The sequence below is a fragment of the Haliaeetus leucocephalus genome, unplaced genomic scaffold (assembly GCF_000737465.1).
Source record: "Haliaeetus leucocephalus isolate CR32 unplaced genomic scaffold, Haliaeetus_leucocephalus-4.0 Scaffold339, whole genome shotgun sequence".
NCBI classification, from domain to species: Eukaryota; Metazoa; Chordata; class Aves; order Accipitriformes; family Accipitridae; genus Haliaeetus; species Haliaeetus leucocephalus.
This window is the reverse complement of record NW_010972775.1, coordinates 23,992,392-24,004,925: the sequence shown is the minus strand read 5'-3', so window position 1 is coordinate 24,004,925 and position 12,534 is coordinate 23,992,392. Positions and strand designations below refer to the sequence as shown.

General features: G+C 65.6%; 2 protein-coding genes across 2 annotated transcripts in view; both read left to right on the top strand.

The window, feature by feature from the left end:
* The first annotated feature begins 444 nt into the window (after positions 1-444).
* MAN2A2 (mannosidase, alpha, class 2A, member 2) lies at positions 445-9,407 on the top strand. Its single transcript, XM_010572199.1, has 22 exons — positions 445-594; positions 793-1,047; positions 1,197-1,341; positions 1,461-1,632; positions 2,386-2,513; positions 2,667-2,840; positions 3,175-3,361; positions 3,443-3,620; positions 3,797-3,999; positions 4,341-4,523; positions 4,718-4,832; positions 5,045-5,112; positions 5,292-5,457; positions 5,765-6,001; positions 6,109-6,231; positions 6,331-6,445; positions 6,541-6,674; positions 6,789-6,930; positions 7,163-7,296; positions 8,053-8,247; positions 8,357-8,467; positions 8,927-9,407. Exons 1-22 carry the CDS (start codon positions 463-465, stop codon positions 9,077-9,079), a joined length of 3,450 nt encoding a protein of 1,149 aa, XP_010570501.1. The 5' UTR covers positions 445-462; the 3' UTR covers positions 9,080-9,407.
* Positions 9,408-11,690: 2,283 nt separating this feature from the next.
* Positions 11,691-12,534, top strand: part of UNC45A (unc-45 homolog A (C. elegans)) — a 7,809-nt gene continuing 6,965 nt past the window's right edge. Inside the window, exons 1-2 of the mRNA XM_010572331.1 lie at positions 11,691-11,706; positions 12,119-12,332. Coding sequence (XP_010570633.1) covers positions 11,691-11,706; positions 12,119-12,332 — 230 coding nt within the window. The remainder of the gene's footprint in view (positions 11,707-12,118; positions 12,333-12,534) is intronic.

Here is a 12,534-nt window from a genome sequence, read left to right as displayed (position 1 = left end):
AGCCCCGCGGCGGGCCGGGCCCGAGGCGCCCCTGGGCCCGTGCAGCTCCAGCCCGGGCTATAAAGACCCGGCGCCGGATTAAGCGAAGTAGGACGCGGCGGGGGCGAGGAGGAGGATAGCGGGGGGGTCGCGGTGAGGGACGACGGTGGGCAGGCGGTGGGCAGGTTGGGCAGGTAGGCAAGGGGTGGGCGCAGGGTATGGGGGCACCGGGCTGCGCTGCCCGACCCCAGGTCCCGCGACAGGGCTCAGCCCGGGTCGAGGGCGCAGGGCAGGAGGCACTGTCCCCTCCTGTCCCATCCTGTCCTGTGCCCCCTGGGCCTGTCCTGTCCCGTGTCTCCCGGCGCCCCATTCTGTTCCTGCCCCTGTACCTGTCCTGTCCTCGGCCCCGGCCCTGTGGCTGGGCTGGCAGGGGCACCGAAACCGCTCTGTCCTGATGCAGGTCTGTCCCTGTGGCTCTCCGGGATGAAGCTGAAGAAGCAGGTGACAGTGTGTGGAGCTGCCATCTTCTGCGTGGCTGTTTTCTCCCTCTACTTGATGCTGGACCGGGTGCAGCACGACCCCACGCGCCACCAGAGCGGGGGCAACTTCCCCAGGGTGAGCGGTGGGGCTGTGGGGATGGCAGAGCGGGTGAGGGGGCCAGGGCCAGGCCTGCTCGGGGCCAGCCGGCACAGCCTGAGGCCTTTCGGTTGCCAGGGCCGGGGCTTGTTCCCTGCTGGTGTCAGTGCACGTGGGCGCCAGGACCCACCTGGCAAAGGGCACCGGAGGCTCTCACCATGGTGTCTGTGTCCCCAGAGTCAGATCTCAGTGCTGCAGAACCGCATTGAGCAGCTGGAGCAGCTGCTGGAGGAGAACCACGAGATCATCAGCCACATAAAGGACTCAGTGCTGGAGCTGACAGCCCATGCAGAGGGGCAGCCAGCGCTGCCCCACCACACACCCAATGGCTCCTGGGTGCTGCCCCCTGAGAGTCGCCCGAGCTTCCTCTCCGTCTCCCCACAGGACTGCCAGTTTGCCCTGGGGGGCAAGGGCCAGAGCCCAGACCTGCAGGTGAGGGGCCGGCATCTCGGCCCAGAGGCTCAGGGCCCATCTCCACTAGTGCGAGGGGGTCCATACCAGGGCATCCATGGGGTCCTGGCCCTACTCTGTTGGGGGTCTCAATCTGGTGTTGGCCCTGAGCCCTGTCTCCTACCCGGCAGATGCTGGCCGTGTACTCCCTGCTGCCCTTTGACAACCAGGATGGCGGCGTGTGGAAGCAGGGCTTCGATATCACCTATGAGCCTAATGAGTGGGACACTGAGCCCCTGCAGGTGTTTGTGGTCCCCCACTCCCACAACGACCCAGGTGAGCAGCAGGCGAAGGTGGGCAGGGGAGGGGAAGGGCTAGCCCAGCCACTGCTGCCCCACACCGCTGGCAGAGAAGGGCTGGGCCCCGCGCAGTGACCTCCCCACCTGCGCTGGCAGGCTGGATCAAGACCTTCGACAAGTACTACTATGACCAGACACAGCACATCCTCAACAGCATGGTGCTAAAGATGCAGGAGGACCCGCGCCGGCGCTTCATCTGGTCCGAGATCTCCTTCTTTTCCAAGTGGTGGGACAACATCAGTGCCCAGAAGCGGGCTGCGGTGCGGAGGTAGGACTGCCCGGTGCAGTCCCTGCCTGGAGGCAGGGTGCTGTGGGAGTTGCCAGCTGTGAGCATGGAGTGTGTGAGGGAAGGGCCCTAGGGAGAAGGCAGCTGCTGTGGCTGCAGTGCAGCGGCTGTGGGCTTCACACTGCTCACTGTGGGGTGCCTTGCACTGCCAGCAACCTCTCAGTGCCATGAGGTGTCAAAACCACAGCAGTATGGAGTGAGAGCCAGGGTGCTGCCAGCACTGGGGTCCTGAGGGGCTGTGGGAGGCAGGTCTTGCCCTGCACTGCTGCCTGTGCTCATGGGGCTGGGGAACTCCCTCTCGTCGCTGTAACCCTGAGCATGTGAGCACTGCTGCAGAGCCTGAGCAGTGCCAGCGCCTTGCAAGGCCTAGGGTACTGTCAGTGGGGTGGGTAACCTGGAAAGCAGGATTGTTTGGTGGGAGAGGGCCCCCTGGTCAGCCCCCCTCCCCCAGAGGGCGGGACTGGAGGACAGAGGGAACACGGGCTGCAGGACACAGCGGAGGGCATTGGCCTGTGTGGGGATGGGCTCTGGCTGGGGCCTTGGCCAGTGTGGTGCTGTGGAGGGATGTCTGTCCGCATGGGGACGGGGTGGGCAGTGGGGCATGGCAGCCAGGGGTTGCGGAGGCTGCGGGTGGGACCCAGGTGGCTCCAAGGCAGGAGAAGGCTCTGCCATGGACACAGAGCTCACCGCAGGGCTCTGCCCGGAGCTGATCATATCTTGTGTGTCCCCTTGCAGGCTGGTTGGCAACGGGCAGCTGGAGATGGTGACGGGTGGCTGGGTAATGCCGGATGAGGCCAATTCCCACTACTTTGCCATGATCGACCAGCTGATCGAGGGGCACCAGTGGCTGGAGAAGAACATTGGTGAGAGCTGGGCGGGATGCCAGGCAGGAGGGGCAGAGTGCTAGATGGGGGGCTGCTTGATGCGCTGGCAGGCACCCACATCCCTGGCAGGAGCCTCCTCACAGGCAATGCTGCTGGGCCCAGTGCGGGGCTGACAGGTCTCTGTGCCTCCAGGTGTGACGCCCCGGTCGGGCTGGGCTGTCGACCCCTTTGGGCACAGCTCCACCATGCCCTACCTGCTGAAGCGCTCCAACCTGACGGGCATGCTCATCCAGCGTGTGCACTACGCCATCAAGAAGCACTTTGCTGCCACCCAGAACCTGGAGTTCATGTGGAGACAGACATGGGGTAGGGGCTGCTGGGAGGTGACCGCAAAGGGGACCAGGATGGGTGGCAGCAGGGAACAGCTACCAAGCACTTTCCTGTGGGGATGGCAAGCTGAGCACCAGGTGCAGTGTCTCTGCCCTGCAGTGGTTTTGCCCTGAGGGACAGCCCCAGGGTGACTCCCCAGCTGCCTCCAGGGGAGGCTGCTGTACTCTCTGTGCTCCAAGTGGGTGAGCTTGTGTGCCAGGTCTGCTCTACCCGAGCAGCCATCCCCATGCCCATGTGCCCATGGGCCCCCCTGCTCAGGGATAGGCAAGGGAGAGCCATTGCTGATGCTCATCTGTCCTTGGTCCCACAGATCCAGACGCCAGCACCGACATCTTCTGCCACATGATGCCCTTCTACAGCTATGATGTGCCCCACACTTGTGGGCCAGACCCCAAGATCTGCTGCCAGTTTGACTTCAAGCGGCTGCCGGGTGGCCGGATCAACTGCCCATGGAAGGTGCCTCCCCGAGCTATCACCGATGCCAACGTGGCGGAGCGGTGAGTGCTGCGGGGGCAAGTGGCTCTGAGCCCCATGGCCCTGTCTGGGAGCCAGCCTCACTCCCTGTTCCCCCACGGCAGAGCCCAGCTGCTGCTGGACCAGTACCGCAAGAAGTCCAAGCTGTACCGCAGCAAGGTGCTGCTGGTGCCCCTGGGAGACGATTTCCGCTATGACAAGCCACAAGAGTGGGATGCCCAGTTCCTCAACTACCAGCGCATCTTTGACTTTCTCAACTCCCGACCCAACCTCCACGTCCAAGTATGTGCAGGGAGGTCCGGGGCAACACAGGGGGCTGGGGTGAGCAGGGCCCCACAGACAGAGGTTGTGGGGAGGCCACCCACAGAGCCCAGTTGGAGGGTGGGCAGTGCTGGGAAGGCTGGTGGGAGCCATGGCATCTCGCCATTGCACTCAGGGCTGTGCGTGCCATCCTGCAGGCGCAGTTTGGGACGCTCTCTGACTACTTTGACGCCCTGTACAAGAAGGTGGGCATCGTGCCGGGGATGAAGCCGCCCGGGTTCCCAGTGCTGAGCGGGGATTTCTTCTCCTATGCGGACCGGGAGGATCACTACTGGACAGGCTACTACACCTCCCGCCCTTTCTACAAGAGCCTGGACCGGGTGCTGGAGGCCCACCTCCGGTGAGGGGGAGTGGGCTGGGCCCCGGGGCAGGGGTTGTGTGCAGGGGGGGCACAGGCGAGGGTTGGCCGGGCAGCACCTGGGAGCCCTGGCAGTCCCCCGGTCTGTGCCCAGCTGCCAACGTGCTGGGGGTGGCCCAGGCACGGCCCAGGCAGTGCCAAACCCTCGCCCAGCCCCAGGGCAGCACGTGCCCCCACCTGCTCTCCCTGAGGCCAGGCCCATGTGCATGGAGAGCGTGCGGACTGGGCTGGCTGCTCCCCCTCTGTCCTCCGTCCTGGCACTGCTGGGCCCGGAGCTTTGGGGCGCCAGGACAGGGACCCTCGGTGACTCTGTCCCTGCACAGGGGGGCAGAGATCCTGTACAGCCTGGCGCTCGCCCACGCCCGCCGTGCTGGCGCTGATGGCAGGTACCCGCTCTCTGACTACGCCCTGCTGAGCAATGCCCGTCGCAACCTGGGCCTCTTCCAGCACCACGATGCCATCACCGGCACCGCCAAGGAGGCTGTGGCAGTTGACTATGGAGTCCGGTGCGTGCGGGGGGCTCGGGTGCAGCCCTGAGGGGCCTGTCTTGGATGGGGGCTGGTGGGCACAGGGCTGGGACCGTGGTTGGGCGTGGGGGGTCCTGTGGGGGCCCTCTCCTTGGAGGAGGTGAGGGATGTTGGGGGGATGCTGAGAGAAAATGGGGGACAGTCCTGGGTGGCTCACTCTGCCTGTGCCCCAGGCTGCTCCACTCCCTCACGAACCTCAAGCGCGTCATCATCAATGCTGCGCATTACCTCGTGCTGGGGGACAAGGACACCTACCGCCATGACCCTGCTGCACCCTTCCTCAGCACGGTGAGCAGCACCCTGCCCCTTGGCTTCCCGCACCCCAGCACACTGGGCCATGCTGGGGCAGCTATCCTCATCCCCCCAGGGAGCACAGCCCTGCCTGCCCATTCGGTGCTGGATGGGGGCCCAGGGAAAGGGTCCCAGCCTGTGCCTGTGTCCCTGGGCCAGGCTGGCAGGGGTGGTGGGCACACCCCACCTCTGACCGCTTCTCTCCCCAGGATGACACGCGCCCCAACCAGGACTCCCTCCCAGAGAGAACAGTGGTCAAACTGGACGCCTCGCCCCGGTAGGGGCTGCCTGCCTTGCTCTTGGGGCTTGTGTGGCTGTAGAGGGGCAGTGAGGGGGGTACCTGGGACTCTGTGAAGCAGTGGGTGGGTGCATGGGACCCGTGGATGGTGCGGGGCATGGGGCACACAGGATGCCATGGGGCTGGGGTCACCATCCCTGTGTGACCCCACCCCGCAGGTACCTGGTGGTGTTCAACCCGCTGGAGCAGGAGCGCCTGAGCGTCGTGCCGGTGCTGGTGGACTCCCCACACGTGCGTGTGCTCTCCGAGGAGGGGCAGCCACTGCCTTCCCAGCTCAGTGCGCACTGGGGCTCCGCCACTGACACGGTGCCTGACATCTACCAGGTATGGGGTGCCCCAGTGCCACTGCCTGCCCCCATCCTCAGCTTGCTCAGCCCATGTGTGCCAGCCTCCCACCCTCGCCCCATGGCCAGAACACCCTGTGAGCCCTTCTCTGTGGCAACAAGTGTTCCCACACCACAACACAAGCTCCTGCTGCTTGTGAACCCCCAGGCCCATGTGCACGTCCCCCCTGAGCAGAAGCCCCAGAAGTGCCGAGCCGGGGTCTTTGCCCTGACGACAGCCAGCAGATCCCCACGTGCTGACTGCTCTCCTGCGGAGAGGCTGGCTCAGGTCTCCATGCTGTCCGCAGGTATCTGTCCTGGCCCGCCTGCCTGCGTTGGGGCTGCGTGTGCTGCAGCTGCATAAGTCCTTCAACAGCCATGGTGCGCTGAAGTCCTCCGTGCGCCTGTACCTGCATGGCCAGGACTTGGCCGTGCGCAAGCAGGAGGCTGTACCCGTGCACGTCTTCCCGGCCACTGCCGAAGACTTCTGCCTGGAGAACCAGCACCTGCAGGCCTGCTTCTCGGGACGCTCAGGCTTGCTGCAGGCGAGTGCAGGGGTCTGATGGGTGGTGTGGGGGTCAAGGAGGGGAGGGGGACACAGCACTGCCTCATGCAAGACGTGCTCACCGCTGTGCTGGCCCACACCCCACAGAGCATCCGCCGAGCTGGGGAGGAGCGGGAGCAGAGGGTGAGCAGTGAGTTTCTCGTCTACGGCACCAGGACCTCCAAGGACAAAAGCGGAGCCTACCTCTTTCTGCCTGACGGCGAGGCCAAGGTACAGGCACCACCTCTGCGAGCCAGCTGGCAGCCGTGCCCACGGCCATCTAACAGTCCTGCAGGCAGCAGCCTCAGCGCAGCCTTCCTTCCCCCACAGCCCTACGCCCCCAAGGACCCCCCAGTAGTGCGGGTGACGGAGGGACCCCTCTTCTCAGAGGTTGTCAGCTACTACCAGCATGTCCAGACCGTGGTGCGGCTTTACAACGTGCCAGGTGAGACAGTGCGAGGCTGTGCCAGGAAGGTCACTGGCCCAGGGGTGCTGGGCAATGCTGCCTGTGAGGCCCAGCCCCTCACTGCCTGCCTGCAGGGGTGGAGGGCCTGTCCCTGGACGTGTCTTGCCTGGTGGACATCCGTGATCACATCAACAAGGAGCTGGCCCTGCGCTTCAGCACTGACATCGAGAGCGATGACGCCTTCTTCACAGACCTCAATGGCTTCCAGGTATCCGACAGCTTGGGGAGGGACAGCAGCTGCCCACAGGGGGACAGTGCCCTGCCACCTGGCACTGGCCACCGCGGGAGCCACCTCCAGCTGCTGACCTCTTTCCCTCGGCAGATCCAGCCCCGCAGGTACCAGCGGAAGCTGCCACTGCAGGCCAACTTTTACCCCATGCCCGCCATGGCCTACATTCAGGACATGCAGAGCCGCCTGACGCTGCACACAGCCCAGGCCCTGGGGGTCTCCAGCCTCAGCAGTGGTGAGCTGGGGCTGCGGGGCTGTGCCTCGGGGGGCCTGCTGCAGAACTGGGGCTGCCCTTGGCATGGGATGCTGGGGAGAAGGGTGCTGTGGGCTGGGCACAGGGTGCCATGGTGCTGCTGTCTCTGGGGGCTCCCCAGCTGCCCCCAGTCCTGTGGGAGCATTTCCATCTGTGGCAGCAGAGGTGGATGGCTCCTGTTAAAGCCCAGGGCACTGGGACCTGCTCTCTGCAGGTCAGCTGGAGGTGATCCTGGACCGGCGCCTCATGCAGGATGACAACCGGGGCCTGGGCCAAGGGCTAAAGGACAACAAGCGCACCTGCAACCGGTTCCGCCTCCTCCTGGAGCACCGTGCCACTGCCAACAAGGTGCATGGGCTGTGAGGCCACAGGACGGGGGTCGGGTGCAGTGCCGCTCGCCCAGAGAGCCCAGCCCTGCCTTGGGATGGAGCAGGGTGGAGGTGTCTGCAGAAAGCCACGCATGAGATGGATGCAGGGTCTCCTCCCCTCCTGCCCCATGGCCGTCCGGCCATCGTGCTGGCACTGCACAGGGTCGTGCTGTGCCTGGAACACGGGGGTGTGGGGAGGGTGGGACCATGGAGTGGGGTTTGTCCCTCAGATGGGGTGCAGAGCCACGCTGCCCTCGGAATCACCGTGTTTTTGTCCCGTCCCCTTGCTGCTCTCTATGCATGCGCCATGTCACCCGTTCAGAGCTCCAGCTTCTTTTCCAAACTGGCCTCCGTGTTTAAAGCCTTGGGCTTCCCCGGCACCAGGACTGGCAGCCCAGAGGTAACAGCCGGCCTGGCCCCACTGTCTCTCCCTGTCTCGTGCACTAGCTGCTAGCAACTAGCCTAGCCAGGCCCTGTAGCAGGCCCATAGTCTGACCATCGGCTAGCTGGGGTCTGGTGCAGGCTGCCCAGCCAGCAGCTGCCCTCTGTGTTTGGGTGCTGGGGAGGGGGTCAAGCCTGGGTGGGTGCAGCTCTGAATGCCCTATGCTGGCACGTGCCTATTCTCTGGGCGCTGCTGAAGAGGCTGCAAGGAGCGGGAGGTCCCATGGGCCCTGTCCAGGCTCTGCCTGGCCCTGCTGCTCCCCTGGCCTGTGCTGACCCACGTGCTCTTTGGCAGGTGCAGGATGGCCGCCCGATCAGCTTCCCCTCCCTGCTGAGCCACATCACCTCCATGCACCTGAATGCTGAGGCCCTGGTCATGCCTGTGGCCCAGGAGAAGCCGGCCCCACCAGCCCTGCACTCCTTCATGCCCCTTTCCACCACCCTCCCCTGCGACTTTCACATCCTTAACCTGCGGATGCTGCAGGCAGAGGTGAGCTGCGCCCCGCAAGCGAGGTGGGCATGGCTTGGGCAGGACTCTCTGGGGGGGTATCGCACCCACTGTCCCCAGCATTGCACCTCACACCCTGTTTCCCCGGCAGGATGACTCACTACCCTCAGCTGAGGCAGCCCTGATCCTGCACCGCAAAGGCTTTGACTGCAGCCTGGAGGCCAAGAACCTGGGGTTTAACTGCACCACCAGCCAGGGAAAGGTAAGACCGGGCTGCCACCTCCACCTACTGCTGGGTCAGAGCTAGACTGGGGCCCCCGGCACGTCTGGTGCTAGGCCTGCCTCCTGCATCCCGTACTCATGCCAAGCCAGGACGGAGGCTGGAGGTGGCCCCAACTCGCCCAGCACCAGAACCTGTGGCTGGTCAAGAATCCCATGGTGCAGCATGCAGCCCTGTTCTGTGCCTTGCCCAGGCAAAGCTGGAGGATGTTGGTTTCTCACAAAGTGGGTCTGGAGCCTTCCACGAGTCCTGCATCCCTTAGTGAGGAAGGGCAGAGCCTGGGCTGGGCTGGGTCAGCGTGGTGCCCTGGGTGCTATGGGAGGCCTGTGAACTGGCTGCTGGCACAGTGCGTGTGGGGTTGCCCTGTGCATGGTGCTGTGCTGCCAGGCACCACATCCCACTTTTCCAGGCCACCCACCCTTCTCCCTCCTCTCTCCCTAGCTGGCCCTGGGCAGTCTGTTCCAGGGCCTAGAGCTGGGCTCCCTGCAGCCCACTTCACTGACTTTGATGTACCCGCTGGGCACAACCTCCAACAGCACCAACATCCGCCTGGACCCCATGGAAATTGCCACTTTCCGCATCCGCCTGGGGTAGCGTCTCCTGGAGCGGGAGAGAAGCAGACTGGCTGGGCAGCGTGGGAGCAGCTGCGTAGCCCAGCAGCACCAGCATGGCCCGGGAGAGGCTGGGCCAGCAGGCCCGTGGCTGGCAGGCGGGCGCTGGGCAGGAGATGCCAGACTTGCAAAGGCTGCTGCCTTCTAATTTATTAGTCCTGTGTTCTCGGATAGATTTCAGAAGCGAACTGCTGTGGCAGGGCTGTGCAGAGGCTGCTGGATGCTGCCTGGGCATAGAGGCCACAGGCTGGGCACTGCTCCGAGCAGAGCACAGCTGGCAGGGGCAGCGGGCCAGGTTCTGCTGCTGCTGGCAGGATGGGCACAGCTGCCCTGCATTCACACGGCTGCCCAGGAGGGTGCCCACCCTGGCATCTTGGGGCAGAGGCCCATGCTGGCACCTGGGCTCCCCCTAACCCACGGGGCAGCATGGGGGCTGCCAGGAGCCTGGCGGGGTTGGGGCAGCTGGCCAGGGAGGTGCTGTGGACTGGAGACTGAGCTCGCCTGGAGCTTGTAGGAAACATGAAGCTGTTTCCAAGGGCCCTGCTCTGTGTCTGGTTTGTGGTTCTCACATTGGTTGCATGGGGAGGTGGGGAGATGGGGCAGCACCCCAAGGCAGCGGGGAGGCAGGCTCGGAGCTGTGGCCAGGGCCAATCTGGGTGTGCTGGGCAGGCTGCTGGGGCTGTGCCATGCTCTGCCCCATAGGGTCCCTGCCCCACCGGTGCTCCAGGGACTGAGCCAGGCATGGGGCCCCAGGACACCTGTGAGAGGCCGGTGGCACGGCCAGGCCCAGCCGTGCTTGGGGGCAGGCAGCGCCTGGTGCTGGCAGGAGCAAGGGGCACTGGGTGCAGACTAAAGCTAGGCAGCTCCCTGTGCAGGCAGCAACATCCAAGTTAAGCATGCGAATGGTGTCTTCCAAATTCAGTGCCTTTAGCCTCCTTCCAGTGTGAGCCTGACAGCCTGGTCTCCACTGGGGCTGCCAGCGGCTGACAGGCAGGTGCTGACAGTCACTGGGGACCTCCTGGCACCCCAGGAAGGGGGCCTGGCCTAGCAGGGAGGGGATGGGGGTACATCGTCTGTTGCAGCACCTGCATGTGCACTCCTGAGCTGCTGGGGCGAGCGCCTGGCACAGCAGTCTCCTGGGGCTGGGGCGTGCTGGCTGCTCTCAGGGATGAGGGCCGTGGAGCGCTGCCCTGGGGCACTGCTGGCCGTGCCGGGCTGGCCAGAGCTGTGACAGAGGGTGCTCTGGCATCTCAGGAGCCTGGGCAACCTGTCTGCTGTGTGCCCCAGGGGCTGGGGGAAGCCATGTCCCCGAGAGCATCCTCCTGGTTGCTGTGGGGACCGCAAGGGCTGCTGAGCTTTCCTGTCTCCCCCGGGGCTAATTACTGCTAAGGAGTGCCAGCAGTGAGGGCCATGGCCACCTGTGGGGAGGGCTGGGTGAGGAGATAGTGCGAGCTGAGCTCTGTCTTTGTTTCCTGCACAGCCTTCAGCACAGCCCACATCCCACAGGCTCAGCCATGGCCCCAAGAACAGGCAGAGTGCATAGAGCCAGCATGGACTGGCCCCGGCAGCTCGGCCCCTTGCACTGCCCCAGGGACGGCCAGGCATGGGGCAGGGCAGCAGGGCAGGACCCCAGGCCTGGTGCATGGCTGGGGATGTGAGCATCCTGCGGGGCTGTGCCAGTGAGTAGGGGACCATGGCCCTGCACTGGCACTGTGTGCCACTGGTGGCTCTGGCAGAGGCCAGCTAATGGCATGGCTGGCAGGGGGCCAGGCTACTGGCACAGGGCCCGCTGCCCGCTGGGGCTGGGCTGCTGAGGGGCTGCAGCACAGCCTGCCTGCCCATAGCCCCGGGGCCCGGTGCTCACCCCAGCCTGGCCTGCGGCCCTCGTCCGTGACACTGGGATCCCCAGATGGGCTGAGGTGCCCAACCAGAGCCCATGGACTGGCAGCCAATGCCCCACTGCGGGGTGGGGAAGGCGCCTCCCGTCCTGCACTTGGCCCCTGAGAAGCTCATTAGTGACGTTCCCCGCCTCCCGCCCTGGTCCCTGCGGAGCGGGCAGCGAGTGCAGGAGGCTCTAATGGCTCCAAGCGGCTCTTGATGGGCCGTGATGGAGGCGGGAGCAGGAGGGGCTGTGGTTTCTGCCTCTGCCGGAGCCAGAGCTGCCACTGCCCAGGGTCGGCCGGGAAGATGCTGGGTGGGCTCCTACTCTGGCTGCTCCTCGCCACAGCTCTGTGCCCTGGCCTCCTCGGGACAGGTACAGCCCCGTTCTTGCTCCTCCTGCTCCCTGAATGTGTCCTCTGTGTCCCTGCTGGGGCCTCATCCCTTGTGGACTGCTCCCCAATGGCCCCTGAAGGAGGCTGGGGGGGAGGTCTGTGCTGGGAGACGGTGGTCTGCGCTGGGGATGGGGACCCAGGTGTGGTGGTGCCCGGGCTGGTCTCACTGCAGCATGTCTATGGGGTGAGAAGTGCTGTCCCTGTGGGGTGGTGGGGAACAGGGAGGGCATTCAGCAGGAGGAAATCGGGGCTGGCCTGGGGGCTTTCCCCTCCCCTCTGCCACCATCATGCTCCTTGCCCATGTTTGCCCTTGCCGGGGCGATGGGGTGTGCCAGAGGTCACGGCACACATGGGTCCAGGGCCGCCAGCAGGCAGTGATGGGTGGGTGGGTCTGTGCTCAGCTGGTGCTGCCCGTTGGCCTGGAGCGCAGCCACAACCGGAGCCCACTCTGAGGCCTGAGCCAGGGGCTCCTTTGCCGTGGCAGCGAGGCCCCACGGGGCTGTGGTGCTTCCAGCCCCACCCGGCCCATCGCTGCTGGGGCTGGGGAAGGCTCTGCTCTGCAGCGTCCCTGCAAGGGCCACCTCACTGGAGCTGGCAGCCCATCCCAGCGGCACTGCGCCAGCTGCCAGCACGCTGACTCGCCTTGATGCAAGGGCGAAGCCCAGCCAGCGCCCCACTCATGGGCTCTGCAGCACCCTACAATGGGGGCTGAGCCCTGGCACTTGCCAAGCGCCTGCTCCTTGCCCCAGTGTCGGTGCAGAATCTGCACCTCTGCGAGGGCTACGCAAGCCCCGACGGCCGCTACCACCCTGGCTTCTACTGCCCGCGGCTGACTGACCCGGCCGGCCACCGCTACTGCTGCCGTGCCAGCCCGCGCGCCCTCAAGTCCTGCTGCTCTCAGCTGGCCCTGGAGGCCATCACCGGGGTGAACCTCTCCAGCCTGGCCAGTCCAGGCCTTCTCCGGTGAGCCGGTGGCAGCCTGGCTGTGGCACTCGGGGCCATGGTGCCTGGGAGGTGCTCAGGGGCGGCAGGGGCTCCCAGCGCACGGCCCTCGGGGCTGGTGTGGTGTCACCCCAGGGCCCAAAACTGGCCCTGACTGGGCCCTCCCTGGCTCAGGGGTGCCAGTGGGGGGCCGTGGCCACTCCCTCCTGAGCTGCCCCCCCCC